Below are 14522 nucleotides of genomic sequence, written 5' to 3'. Positions count from 1 at the left end.
CACTAATTCAGCTAATATCCCCCAGGATGTGCTATCAACCAACCTCTGCACTAGATCTTGGGGCTTTAAGAGAAAATAAGAAGCAGCCCCTGCTCCCAGGGAACTTGCAGTCTAGTTCACCTGAGCGTTTAGAAGCCTATGGGAGTAGGACAGGGAGAGGCCCCCCCTCTTTTCTAATATCAGACATCTGATTGATTCAATTCCTTAAGCATTTAGCCAAAGGCTGCTTTGGTCATGCTCTAGGCACTGGAGACTGTATAAATATGATTAGTGAGATGGAGTTCCTGCTTTTTCCGGGAGGACAGTTTCGGTTGGGGAGGGGGCGTGGCTAATCATCTTAAGTAATGCAAACACAAGGTAGATAGTGCTCGGAGCTCCAAGTGACTGGCTGGGAACCACCAAGGTGGTGATTGAGGGGGATGTGGCATGGAGGGCCCTGCGCAGCAGCTGGGATGTGAACAGGATGGACAGCCGTTCAAGAGAAGCTCCGAGGGCAAGAACAGCAAACGCGAGACGAGAAGATGCAAAAGCGCAGGACTCGGCCTGAGGAACCCTGGACGGCAGGCAGAGATGCTTTGCAACTCATGCCCATGGCAGCTGGTAGACAGGGAAGGCGTTTGAGCAGGGAAGTGGCACAGTCCTACCTGCTCTCTAGAGAAAATAACCTGCCAGCGTGATGGATGGATTAAGGCCAGCAGGGACCGGAGGCAGGGAGTCCATTTCGGAGGTTACTGTGATAGACCCCCTCATCTGGCTGCCCCAGGGCAGAGGTGCACACAGGAGGGAATGGACGTAAGAAACTCCGTGGAGGTAGCCACCTTTCTGTGCCAGACCCCCCAGGCCACAGGAGCAGCAGATACAGTAATTATAAATTAGGGGGTAAGGATGGTCCTGTCCTGCCAAGCGGTGGACATGCAGAGGGAGAGATGACTCCAGGGGCAGGGGTTTTGGTCATACGGGCAGTGTTGGCTGCATCCTGCACTGACTCTGCTCTGCTCTTGTCCGCAGTCCCCCCGGAGGATACCAGGATTGATGGCGGTCCTGTGATTCTGCTGCAGGCAGGCGCCCCCCACAACCTCACGTGCCGAGCCTTCAATGCCAAGCCTGCTGCCACCATCATCTGGTTCCGGGATGGGACGCAGCAGGAGGGCGCCGTAGCCAGCACGGTGAGACCCTGCCTGTTCCCCCAGATCCTCCTGGGCCACATCCCAGTTCACCTTTCCTTTCCCACATGGATCTGACCACAGACTCGGGGAGACAGATGTGAGCAGGGGCCTCAGAGACCATCTGGTCCAATCCTCCCATTAAATAGTTGGGAAAGTTGAGGTCCGGAGAAGAGAAGTGAATTCCCAGGTTCACAGGGCCAGTCAACAGTTAGCAGAAACTAAGAATAATGCTGAAAACAGCTACATTGATTAAGCCCCTACTGTGTACCAGGCACTGTGCATGCTAATTAGATCTTTATGGACAGTGTCTCTTAAACCTCACAGGAGTTTCATAAATTAGGTGATATTTCCAACTCACAAAGAGTGAACTGATGGTCAGAGAGGTTGAGTGACTGGCCAGGGTCACAAAGCTGACATGCTGCAGAGCTGGGGTTGGTGCCTGAATCAGAACGTGGCCTCTTGCTACTGAGCCCCTCGACTTTCTTCCCCCAGCCTCTAGTTGGTACGTGTTCCCAGTCGGCGCGACTAAGAGCTTGGGGAGTCAGGGGTTACGTGTACATGTTATAGATGAGGAACCTATGGCAGAGAAAGACATCAAGTGACTTGCCCCGGATCACATGGCAAACTTGATGGTGGAGCTGGAATTAGAATCCAGATCTCCTGTTTGGAGCTCCTCCTGTCAGCTGGGGACAAGCTCATATGTACCCAGCCCTTTGCTAGATGCTTCAGGAGACAATTCTCATTGAGGGGAGAGAGAATGCTCACCTGTGTGCCTCGTAGTGTGTGGCCCCAGGGAGTGAGTACCGGGATTAGCTCTGCCCTTGACGCTCTGTATGACCTTGGACAATTCACTTGTCTCTGGCCTTAGTTTCACCCTTTGACAAGTGGCAATTTGGCTTCAGTGGTGCTTAACTTTTTCACTACCAAGAACTCCGTTATTTTTTTCCTCTAGGGCTTCATGTTTTGAATATTTTGGCAACCAAACAAACTGATTGGTTAATGGCCATTTGTCATCCACCCCCTTTTTTTTTTTTTTTTTTTGCGGTACACGGGCCTCTCACTGTTGTGGCCTCTCCCGTTGCGGAGCACAGGCTCCGGACACGCAGGCTCAGCGGCCACGGCTCATGCACCCAGCCGCTCCGCGGCATGTGGGATCTTCCCGGACCGGGGCACGAACCCGTGTCCCCTGCATCGGCAGGCAGACTCTCAACCACTGCGCCACCAGGGAAGCCCCACCCCGCTCTTTTATACTCATTAAAGACGCGATGGAGCTTTGAAGCAGCAGGAGGGAGCTGGTGTTACTGCACTGGGCTGGTGCTGTTCTGGTACCACATCGGGCCCAGCAAGGATGCCTATATATTGCTGTCAAACTGTGGGCCCCTACTTTGCTTAACAGTATGGTTTCCCTTAGGCAGTGTACAATATGGAAAACAGCCCAAGTGTTCCTGTGATCATGTCCAGGGACCTCAGGTTGGATATCACTGAGCTGGTATGAGATTTTGAGCCTGTGAGTCCCTTCCCTGCCCTCAAGGAGTTTATGGTCTAGCAGGAGAGACCCAGCACTGAAACACACATGCACGGTGCCTAAGAGGCAAGGCCAGATGTGACCAGAGCGGTGTGGACGACAGACTGCCCGCAAGGGGCACAAGTTCAGACTGGGGAGAGAGTCCTGAGGGCTGGGATAGCAAAGGAAGACTTTCCAGAGGAGGAGGGACTTGGGCTGGACTCAGGGGATTCCAGGAATGGGACTCAAAACCGTGGGGAAAACTGTACAACACACAGAGTGAACTCTAATGTAAACTATGGGCTTTCGTTAGTATTGGTACCAATGTTGGTGCATCAGCTGTAACACATGTATCACACTAGTGCATCATGTTAATTAATAATAGGGGAAACTGGGGGGCCAGAGAGGAGGGTATACAGGAACTCTCTGTATTTTCTATTCAACTTTAATGTAAACTTAAAACTTCTCTTAAAAAAATAATAAAGTCTATTAATTAAAAACGAAACCAACCCAAACCTGGGGAGGAGGTAGGGGCTGGGGGAGGGTTGAGCTTCAGGTTAAATACCCCTCCAGCGAGCCAGCTCTGAGCGGGTCACCCTGAGAGCAGAGGAGGGGGCTTTTAGCTTAACCGTGTCTCCCACCCTTGTCTCCCCCACCCCAGGAACTGCTGAAGGATGGGAAGAGGGAGACCACCATCAGCCAGCTGCTCATCAACCCCACAGACCTGGATATTGGACGTGTCTTCACCTGCCGCAGCGTGAACGAGGCCATCCCGAGTGGCAAGGAGACGTCCATCGAGCTCGACGTGCACCGTGAGCACGTCCTCCTGGGGAGGAGGCAGGGATCGTGGGGTGGGGGGAATGTGCACCTTGAGTGGCGTCCTGGGAAGGAGCCCGGGAAGGGCGGGGGGCAGCACCCTTTGAGAAGCACGGAAGAATCCCCCAGGCGCCCTGGGACAGATGCACCATTTCTTTGTCGTCTTGGATTCCCTGGTTTGAACTCTGAGGGCTGGTAGAAGAGGCATCAGCTGTGAGCCAGGCAGTTCCCGGGTTTAAACCGTGTGACTTTGGGCAATGACATAATCTCTCTGAGCCTCAGTTTCTAATTCGGTATACGTGCAGAAAATAAAATGCAGGCCTACAATCCCTTATCGGAAATTCTAAACCAAAAGTGCTTGGGTGGCAAAACCTGAACCGAGGCTCTTCGTAGTCTTTTATTTAACCCACTTAATTGGAATAGCTATACATTTCACTGCAGATGTATTAATGCGTGTGTCTGTGGGATATTGCCCAGACTGTGCTGGGGTCTTACACAGTAAACGGTCTGTGTCCGCCGTTACCTTTCTAACCCTTGAAATATCCCAAATTCTGAAACACATCTAGTTCCCGGGGTTTCAGATAAGGGATTGTGGACCTGTACCTGCTTCTCAGGGTTGTGAGCATTAAGTGAGATATAGTGTAAGAGCATCTAGCATGGAGTATGCTACTTGGTAAGTGCTCAATAAACTCTCCCACTCCCCAGAGAAGGGTGGGAGAGGGGCAGCTATTGGAGAGATGCCCCACCCCCATCCCGGTCAGTGAGCCTAACGAGCCCACACTGACGCCTAGTGGTCACGGTCCGTCAATACACCTTCTGACTAATTTGTCCCTCTGGTATCATCCTTGGTCGTCACCCTAGCCGGCCCCTAGAGGCTCCTGGAATAAAAGTGAAGAAGGCTTATTTATTGGAGCTGGTACACTGCTCAGTCAAATTCCCGGGTCACCACGCGGGTGAGGTCTGAGGGTGTGTGCTAGAGAGAGAAAAAGAAATTTGAGGGACAGAAAAGACCCTGACTTCCAGTCCTCTGCTTTGCAGACCCTCCTACGGTGACCCTGTCCATTGAGCCACAGACGGTGCAGGAGGGCGAGCGCGTCGTCTTTACGTGCCAGGCCACAGCCAACCCTGAGATCCTGGGCTACAGGTGGGAGGGGCAGGGGCCGGGCACACTCTGGGGAACGATACTGGGCGGCCCTTGAGGCCAGGAGTGGGGGGCTGAGGAGGACAGGCCACTGGACGTGAGTGAGAGGGCTCCAAGGCCCGACCCCTCTCTGTGTTGCCTGTTCCCCCAGGTGGGCCAAGGGGGGCTTTCTGATCGAAGACGCCCACGAGAGTCGCTATGAGACGAATGTTGATTATTCCTTCTTCACGGAGCCTGTGTCCTGTGAGGTTTACAACAAAGTGGGAAGCACCAATGTCAGCACTTTAGTCAATGTCCACTGTGAGTAGCTGCAGGGCGGGGGTGGGGATAGAGGGCGGGGGCTTTAAAGGGCCTGGGGTGGGGCTGGCGGGGCTCCATGAAGCTGAGGGGGCGTGGGGAGGAGGCAGGACAGGAGAAGGAAGAGGACAGCGATTGGAGCCGACCCCCAGGGAGACCCAGACCCTAACAGGCTGTTCCTTTCTACCTCAGTTGCCCCCCGGATTGTAGTGGACCCCAAACCCACAACCACAGACATTGGCTCTGATGTGACCCTCACCTGTGTCTGGGTTGGGAATCCCCCGCTCACCCTCACCTGGACCAAAAAGGACTCAAACATGGTAAGAAGCTTGCTGCCTCTCCGGGACGCTGGAAGGAAGGAGCCTGGCCACAGGCTGGGGAGAGAGGGGGCATAGGAGGTGCAGCATTATTTTTCAAGTTGAACCTGGGCTATTTCCAAGTTCTCAGGATTTGGAAGAGAAGGACGGTGCTTGCAATCAACCCCACCCTCCTCGGCAAGCGGCCGCAGTGGCAGTGGGAGGGACGTGATGACCTGTGGGGTGGGAGGGGGGCAGGGGCCGTGAGTGGAATTGCCGCGGTGGCAAGAGACCTGGTAAAAGAATGCTGCTAGGAGGGTGGAGCAGCTGGGATGACTCACTAGAGACAAGAAGGCTGAATTGTGCCGCTCTACAGCGACCTGCCTTGGACAGTTTGGGCCACAGTTGCAAAAAAGAGGGATTTCAGAGTGAAACTTCCTACCTCATTTGGTCAGAGAAGCACTAGAACAGATGACCAGAAGCGGCTGTATCCTCTGTATAGAACGGTGGCAGCCTCACCTGCCCTCTTGAGCCTCCACCCACTTCTGCCCGCTCTTATATAAAGAGATGATGTGTCTAAATAAATGCCAGCCTATTTAGAGTCAGGGGATGGACCAGATAGACTCGGGACCCTGTTTCCCTTCTGGGAATTCACTTGTGGCCCTTCCTGCTTTCTTTCCAATGCCTCCGATGCGGGGGCCCGCACGGATCTAGGGGCCCAGGCCTCCTGGCTCCCCACCCGAGGCTGCTCTCTCTGCCCAGGTCCTGAGTAACAGCAACCAGCTGCTGCTGAAGTCGGTGACCCAGGCCGATGCCGGCACCTATACCTGCCGGGCCATCGTGCCTCGGATCGGAGTGGCCGAGCGGGAGGTGCCACTTTATGTGAATGGTGAGTGGCCTGAGGTGGGAGGGGGGCCTGTGAGGGGGGAGGCAGGCACTGGAGGTTCCAGCTGGCCCTGACCACGTCTTCTTGCTTGCAGGGCCCCCCATTATCTCCAGCGAGGCCGTGCAGTACGCTGTCCGGGGTGACGGTGGCAAGGTGGAGTGTTTCATCGGGAGCACGCCACCCCCGGACCGCATTGTGAGTGCTGGGGCTGGCCTCGGGCCGGCAGCCGCTTGCTTCTCTGCTTGGCTCAGCCTCCTCCCACTTTCCCCAGGCCTTTCCTGTGCCCTGTGCTTCTCATCCTCTGACTCTGTCCCTTTGTCCGTCTTCCTGGTGAAATGCCATCTCCTCTCTTACTTGTTGTGTGACCCTGAGCCAGTTACTTGTTATTTGGAACCTCAGTTTCCTCATCCACAAAATAGGGGCAGTGATCCCTACCAAACAGGGTTGCCGTGACACGTGAGGTGACAACATGTGTGAAAGGCCTGGTGGAGCCTCCCTGGCTATGCTGTTGGTTCCCCTGGGCTTTCACGCCTGCTCTGTCCTCTCCCTCGTCTCCTCCCCTTTCCTCAGCCTCCCGATCTCTTCCTTGCTCTCTCCTCTGCCTTCTGCCCCTCCGCCCTGCCCCCCTCAGTTCTGTCCCATCCTGTCATCCCCTCCTCTCCCTTCTCCTGCCTTCCTCCTCCTACCAGCCCCCATGCCGCTCTCCGCCCCCTTCCCTCTCCCCCACACCATGAACCATTAATTCCTTCCGTGACCATTAACCGTCAAACCCCTCATCACATTTAATGACCATTTGGCTAACTCCACGGCTGCCCAGAGACACTTCATTACCATGGCCACCTGGGCAGCGGGCGGCTTGGCTCCCAGGGGGGGCTTTCCTTGCAGAGCTAGGAGGACTGATCCCTGGAAAGGAGGCAGTTCTCAGTGGCTCTCCCTCCCTTGGGTTCCACTCTGAGGGAGGGGACACAGAGGGGGGATGCCCCGGCTAGGGGGTCGGGGATGGAAGAGCCTAGGAGAGACAGCTCTCTGGTGCAAATGCCCACTCATTATAAGGGGCTGTGGATGAGTCTGCAGAGCCAGTGGGCTATGTAGGGCCAGCTGTGGAGTGGTTTAAGGTGAGGTTGAAGGTTAAGTTATGTTTAGTTAGAATCTCAGAGTATCAGAGCTGGAGGAAAGCTGGAGCATTGTCTGCCTCTAGCCCGGTCCTCTCCTTTTATAGGAAACTGAGACCCAGAGAGGGAAGGGGAGGCTACACAGGGCTCGAGGGGAGAGTCAGGCCTAGAGCCCAGGGTTCTTGGCTCTCCACCCAGGATTTGTTTTACCACATCAGGGGTCCCACATGTTGCTTCATTGGATCCGCTGGGGTTGTTACAAAAATAGAGATTCCCAATCAAAGAAGCCTGAATTCTAACATGGAGAAGGTGGGTCTTTGGGACAGTAGTCGACCATCTTCTTGGCCTGCTGGCTTTCCGAATAAAATTGCTCTCCCTTGCCCCAACAAAGGCAGCAACAACAAAATAGAGATTCCTGGGCCTCTCCCCTGGAGAGTCAAATGTAGGAGATAAGCCCCGGGAATCTGCATGTTAAAGAGTGTCTCTGAGCGTATTTGAATGGGCCTAGCACATATCGCAGGCATGTTTCGGAACCGCTGCTTCTCCTAGACTGGAGGTTTGATGCCAGGGTTTGAGGCAGCAGGTGCGACTTGGGCTTGTTTCAGGGCAAGTGTGGGGCTGGGCTTAAGAGCACATGGGGTGAGGATGTGAGGATGCCTGGAGGGTGGGTCAGGTGTTTCCGCCACCTGCCTCTTCCTTATCCCGTCCTGCCCTCCCCACCCCCCAGGCATGGGCATGGAAGGAGAACTTCCTGGAGGTGGGGACCCTGGAACGCTACACGGTGGAGAGGACCAATTCAGGCAGCGGGGTCCTGTCCACGCTCACCATCAACAACGTCATGGAGGCCGACTTTCAGACCCACTACAACTGCACAGCCTGGAACAGCTTCGGCCCAGGCACAGCCATCATCCAGCTGGAAGAGCGAGGTGACACAGCCAGGGCGCAGGGCGGCCTGGGGACTCTGCTCCCTCTTCTCTCTGGGGGCAGGGCTCAGAGAGACAGCTCCCTCCTGCGCCTGCCCACCAGAGCCTGGCCTTGGTGCTCAGGGGGAAAACCCACTCGCATTTGTAAACATCTATTGAGCATCTGCTCTGTGCCAGCCACCCCCTCTAGGAGCTGCAGGGACACATGTGAGCGAACACACTCCTTGCCCTCCGGGAACTTTCAGTTCAGTGGAGAACTCACAGAGCCGTAGCAAATGACTTCAGGTGGAGAAAAACGAAACGATCTGTGAAAGGGAGTAAAACTCCCCACCTCACTGGGTTGGTGTGAGGATTAAATGAGAAGATATGCCTGAAGTACCTGGCATAGAATAGGTGCCCAGGAAGCTTCGGTTCCCCTACCTCTTCACGAATCCTTAGTCTGGTAGGAGACACATAGTCCCTCCCTTAAGGCACTTCTAGTGTGATGAAAGATGCATCATGCCTTTGACTTTTTTGGAAGCTCCCACCTCTGATGAGGAAAAGAGCCCCCTCCTCCTCTTTTTTTTTTTTTAAATGAGAACTAGCCATTTGACATGGGAGATGGGGGAAAATAACTGGGGGTCCCCTCGAGTCTTTCTTAGCTGAAGACACCAGCAAGAGCAAGGGGTTGGTGGAGAAGAACAGAGTAATAGAGTGAGGCGGGGCTCTGCAGGGAAGGCTTTCTGGAGGAGAAGAGACTTACATGGATCTGATCCATCCCGGACAGCCAGGAAGGGAGAAAAAGCTGGAGGCAGGATTCCTGGGTCCTTCTCATCTCTGGGGAGCAGGGGGAACCAACCAGAACTGTTTGAGCCCTGGGAGGGTAGGTACAGATGGAACAGTCACAATGGTGTGTGTGGAGAAGGCAGTGAAAGAGGTCAGAACACATGGCAGATGGGAGAATGTGGGGACAGCTGATCTCAGACAAGAGCCCAACCCAGGAAGGAGAGACAAGCCTCACAGACAGGTGGGCTGCAAGAGAGGGACAGATGGACCACCAAGGCCAGGGTCAAGCTGATCCCAATTCTGATGAAGCTGAAGCACAGGTCTAAACCCAAACAGTGCAGACTTCCTCTCAAATCCCACCTTGACTTTAACTGAACACAGCTCAGCTGAAACATAAAACCTGTGCACAATCCAGGGGGGCACGGAGCTCGACTGTCCTCACCTTCAGCCAGCACTGAGCTCAGATCCTCCGTGTGCCCCCATCCTGACCCTCCCCCTTTTCCTTCCCTCATCTGAAGAGGTGTTACCTGTGGGCATCATCGCCGGGGCCACTATCGGCGCAGGCATCCTGCTCATCTTCTTCTTCATCGCCCTGGTGTTCTTCCTCTACCGGCGCCGCAAAGGCAGTGAGTATGGGCCCTGCTCAGGCCTCAGCCCTCCTGGGGGTCCCCAACAGGCAGGGCCTGGGAGAGGTGAGGGGGTTGACAGCGGCGCTCCCCAGGCCAGGTGGGTCCAGAAGCAGCCTCTGCAGAGGCTGGCAGAAAGCGTCCAGGCTGCTCCTCCTGTCCCAGGTCGCAAAGACGTGACCCTGAGAAAGCTGGACATCAAGGTGGAAACAGTGAACCGGGAGCCACTCACGATGCATTCTGACCGGGAGGACGATGCTGCCAGCGTCTCCACGGCAACCCGTGTCATGAAGGCCATCTACTCGGTAAGGGTCCCTCCTCCCTGGCCCAGCTCTCCCCACACTCTTGGGACCGGCTGCAGCCCAGCTCACCAATACTGTCGCTCTCTCCTCCCTCAGTCATCCTACCTTGGCCCTGCTCCGTCCCCCATAGGCTCACACGCTCACACACATACATATATGTGCACATGCACATTCATAAACACATCCACGTGCCCACGCTCCCCAGGCTAATTTCCCTCCATTGGAGGACAGGCAGGTGTGGCCTAGCACAGGCTTCCTTCACCCCAGCCTCCACCTACAGAGTATCAGAATTGGAAACCCCTAGAAGTTTTCTGGCCCAAGTGCCTCATTGCTCAGATGAGGAAAGAGCCCCAGAAAGGGGCAGGGACGTACCCAAGCATTGCATGTTAGCGACAGAATTGGTGCTAGAACCCAGGTCTCTGGCCTCTTCCCACCACATCCCAGAACCTCTGCTGGGAGAGGACACAGAGTTCAAGGCTGCCCATGACCCCAGATGCTTCCCCTTCATAGGTGACCTCTGGGTGTGGGGATACGGTAGGCAAGGAAGGACAAGAGCAGGGTGTCCGTCTCCTGATGCCCCACTCTTGCTGCTCTGCAGTCCTTCAAGGATGACGTGGACCTGAAGCAAGACCTGCGCTGTGACACCATCGACACCCGGGAGGAGTATGAGATGAAGGTGGGAAAGCGGGGAGGGGCCAGCGCATGGGGGCTGGTGGGAACGGGGGCTCTGAGGGCCTGCAGGGTGGAAGTGAGGGCAGGTTTGGGGAGGAGCGGTCAGGAGGAAACAGGAGGTGGGGAGTTATTGGCTGAGAGCCCAGGGCAGAGCCAGAGAAGGAGGCCCAGAGGGCCATGACGAGACGACACCCTTCCCCCAAGAGAGACTCCCCTCGTCCATCCTCTTCTCTCGTTGCCCCCCAGGATCCCACCAATGGCTACTACAATGTGCGTGCCCACGAAGACCGCCCGTCTTCCAGGGCAGTGCTCTATGCTGACTACCGTGCCCCCGGCCCTGCCCGCTTCGACGGCCGCCCCTCTTCCCGCCTCTCCCACTCTAGCGGCTATGCCCAGCTCAACACCTACAGCCGGGCCCCGGCCTCTGACTACGGCCCTGAGCCCACACCCCCAGGTCCTGCTGCCCCAACTGGCACCGACACCACCAGCCAGCTGTCCTACGAGAACTATGAGAAGTTCAATTCCCATCCCTTCCCCGGGGCAGCAGGGTACCCCACCTACCGACTGGGCTACCCCCAGGCCCCTCCGTCTGGCCTGGAGCGGACCCCGTATGAGGCATATGACCCCATTGGCAAGTACGCTACTGCCACGCGGTTCTCCTACACCTCCCAGCACTCGGACTACGGCCAGAGGTTCCAGCAGCGCATGCAGACGCACGTGTAGGGCTAGAGCCTGGCCGGGGCATCTCTGCGGGGCAGAGGAGAAGGCTCTCACAGCTGTTCCCTGATATTCAGGGGCATTGCTCGTTGTTGCTCCCGTCCTGGACCAGCCTTCCTCCTCCCACCGTGGCAGGCAGGGAGCAGGTCTCCCGGAAACACCCCGTCCCGAGGATGGTGCTCTGTGCATGCCCCAGCCTCCTGGGCCTGCCCTTCCCTCTTCTTCGGGAGGATGTGTCTCTTCTGATCTGCACTCTCGCCTGGCCCCAGCCTGGGGACGTGGAAAGTGAAGGTTGCGGAGAGCAGAGGGGGCACTTTTTAGCATTCCCTTTCTATCCCACCCCTCTGATCTCCCGTGAGTAGACAGGGGGTCATGTGGAGATGAACAGGCTTTGGCCCAGGGAGCATGAAGTGTAGGGGTGGGTGGCTCTGGTACAGATAGGTGGAAGTGGGATCGCCTGGCCAGTCCATCTGTTGTCTGCGTTCATACCTTGGATGCATCTCTCCCTCCTTGGGACTGCAGAAAGGACCTTGGATTTATTTAGTCCTGGCACCGAGTTCAGATCCAGCCCTCCTTCAGCTGGAGTAAAGTGCTAGTCATCCTGGTTGCCCATGGGGACACCCGTCTGTCTGCCTGCAGAGGGATCCAGGTATGTCCCGTAGTGCTGCCCCCTTTGCTTCTCCTCTGTGCTGGGCCGGCCAGATAAGCCAGGGGGTCGTGATGGAGAAGGAAATGTCAGGAACCATGTCCTGAGTCACTAGCCAGACAGCAGTGTGCTATATAGCAGTTTCCAGAACCCACGCTAGAGTGAGCCCCCCCAAGCCCCCTCCCCTCCCCAGTCTGTCCCACTTCCTGGCTTTAACTCTCTAGCATGCCTGGGGAGTGGTGGGGTGAGGGTGGGAGTGCGATAGGCTAATTTTCAAAGACAACAAAAAACAATAAACACCTCATTTGGAGAAAAAAAGCAAAAAAGCTGTAGGGAGTCCCCCACCCAAATACAAGTCCCAGTGGAAAGGAAAGGGGGCATCTGTTCTTCATCAGATTCCCAACATCTTCCATTACTCTTTCAATCTCGAAGCACTTTGAATCCATTTTTAAACATTCAGGCGGTGAGACCTGTCATCCGATGGGCCCTGATAGGACAGGGAGGGGCCTGGCTGTCAGGCTCTGCTGTCCCACCCTAGGGCCAACCAGCTGGTTAGAGAGGCCACTTTCCCGGGGGCATGGGAGATGTTCTCTTTAGACGGGTTTTCGTTTGTTAAGTGTCTGTTTTTTTCTTGGACCAATCAGATTCCTTCTTCCAGTTTCAGTGCCTTGAGTGTCCAGCTTTGGTTGACCGGCCCTGGGTGGGTGGCTGCACAGGGAGCAGGTTTTGTGAGCGCAAACTCACTGCCAAGTGTTGCAGAGTTTAGGGGACAGACGGGTGAGGGGGCCTGGTAAGAGGAAGGGCGGACCTGGTAAGGTCACGCGGAAGGGCACTGCAGGCAGCCACGGCCCAGGCGGCCCCCCACGCCCACCCTCACCTCCATCTACACACGTGCACGCACGCCTGCACATGCATTCCACATTCTCAGCCGCCACCTTCTGACCAAAGAGAACCGGCGCTCCAAAGAGAACTCACTCCCCTGCCCCGGCCTCCCCTTTCCAAGAAGCAGGGTCTGCTCTTCCCCTTGCTGGACCCTGAGCCGGCAGGTCCTCTGTTGCAATCCCCAGAATGCGCTTTGCCCTTTCTCGTGGTCGCCGTTCATTAGTCATGTTCGCTTTAATGAGTTACATGCCCATCAGTCACGGGCCATCGCCACCTTTGCGGATGGCTCTGTGGGGTGACATTCCTCGCCATCCCTTGGCTGGTAAGGACCTGCTCATACCCAGGAAGAAAGTAGTTCTAGTTCCAGCCTCTCAAACTGCCTCTGCATCCTCCTCCTCTTCACCGGGGGCAAGTCCCAAGGACCGGTCCTTACAGAGGCATCATACAGGCTCCCAGCGCTATGCTATTCCACCCTCACCCCTGGAAGCTGACTCCTTCCTGTGGATTCCTTTTCTGTGAGCTCAGTGACAAGGTCTGTAAGGATGCAGGTTCCTGTGCAAATTCATGCATATTTTGATGATTTTCACAGAAGCCATGGGTGATCTAAACAGTTAAAATCTAAAGAGGGTGGCTTTTTAAACAGGAATATTCCAAAAGCCATTTACTTTTATTAGGGGTTTGGCCACATTCGCTTGTTTACTCCTTTTTGGTTTTAGTGCTGGGTCCTTTCTGTTGATGGAGAGGAGGAGGCCCTGAGGTCACTCGGTAACTCAGCTGACACTGCAGGAACCATGGGTTTTGGAAGCCAGATACAGAGCTACTTCCCTGTTCGCTGTTCCTTAACACGTTACCTGGGTATCAAGCAAGCACCATGCAAGGCACAGGGAGATGTCAGCAACCAAGGCCATCTCTGCCCTCTGCAACTTGCACTCTGGTCTGACCAGAATCTGAATTGGGACCGACCTGTTAAGCCAGTGGAATTGCTTTTCTGGGGAGTGGCAGGCGCCCTTGAGCATGGAGGGTTGCTGTCTGAGGCTGGAGTCCCCCAGCATGGTGCCTCAGTACTTGATGTGGTCATTTTGGTGATCCTGACTGCCTTGGCCATTTTAGTTTTGGTGGGAAGAGCAAGGGGTCAGGAGACGTGGGACCCAGTTCTGAAGCTGCCATTTACTGAGTGACCTTGGCCTAACCTCTTTAGGTTCATTGTCCCCTATTTTCTGGTCTTTAAGATGAGGAGGGGGGAGAGTTGCACAAACCTCGAGTTATCCTGCTCTTGCTGCATTCATTTGGTGAGGTGGAAGGGCCTGCCATCCCTAGCAAGGATTTGGGAACAGTGACTGAGCAGTGGAGGGATGGGAGAATTGAAAGGTTCTCCTATCTTGAAAGAAGCTTTCACTGTGGGCGTCATCAACTTGTCAGAAGTGTTGTGAATGACTTTCCACTAGAAACCCCTTAATCCCAAACAGCAACAAAAAGCATATCCTAAACCTCAGTGAAATTGATGTGGGTTATCCTTTGGCCATTGTGCTGCCCCCCACTCAGAATCCTAACAGTTTTGCAAAGGTGTCTCTGGCTAGGTCAGGGCATGGTGAGTTTCCTTCACTGTGCACCCAGGTTTCAGGCAGCCTTCTCCATAGGGAGAAATGGAAGCAGCCACCCTCCACCCCAGTCCTCAGGAACACTCCCGTGGCCTGGGGACAGCCAGCCTCACTTACTGAGCAAGGGGAAGCCTGCAGGCTAAGGTGTCTCGAGCCAGAGGGCAAGGCGTGAG

General features: G+C 55.4%; 1 protein-coding gene across 2 annotated transcripts in view; it reads left to right on the top strand.

Moving 5' to 3' along the window:
• KIRREL1 (kirre like nephrin family adhesion molecule 1) overlaps positions 1 to 14295 on the top strand; it is a 103596-nt gene extending 89301 nt beyond the window's left edge. The window contains exons 4-15 of one of the 2 annotated variants that reach the window (XM_081225532.1): positions 1009 to 1166; positions 3332 to 3482; positions 4525 to 4630; positions 4779 to 4927; positions 5117 to 5244; positions 5983 to 6109; positions 6201 to 6301; positions 7946 to 8144; positions 9425 to 9532; positions 9698 to 9837; positions 10433 to 10510; positions 10753 to 14295. In XM_081225532.1, coding sequence (XP_081081658.1) covers positions 1009 to 1166; positions 3332 to 3482; positions 4525 to 4630; positions 4779 to 4927; positions 5117 to 5244; positions 5983 to 6109; positions 6201 to 6301; positions 7946 to 8144; positions 9425 to 9532; positions 9698 to 9837; positions 10433 to 10510; positions 10753 to 11229 — 1922 coding nt within the window. In that variant the 3' untranslated portion in view covers positions 11230 to 14295. Of the gene's footprint in view, positions 1 to 1008; positions 1167 to 3331; positions 3483 to 4524; positions 4631 to 4778; positions 4928 to 5116; positions 5245 to 5934; positions 6110 to 6200; positions 6302 to 7945; positions 8145 to 9424; positions 9533 to 9697; positions 9838 to 10432; positions 10511 to 10752 lie in introns of both variants that reach the window. The other variant, XM_081225531.1, reaches the window with a different exon arrangement.
• The last annotated feature ends 227 nt before the right edge of the window (positions 14296 to 14522 follow it).

Source organism: Mesoplodon bidens (genome assembly GCF_964165515.1).
Source record: "Mesoplodon bidens genome assembly, chromosome: 2".
Classification (NCBI taxonomy): Eukaryota; Metazoa; Chordata; class Mammalia; order Artiodactyla; family Ziphiidae; genus Mesoplodon; species Mesoplodon bidens.
The sequence above is the reverse complement of the archived record's forward strand: the minus strand, read 5'-3'. Positions and strand labels throughout refer to the sequence as shown.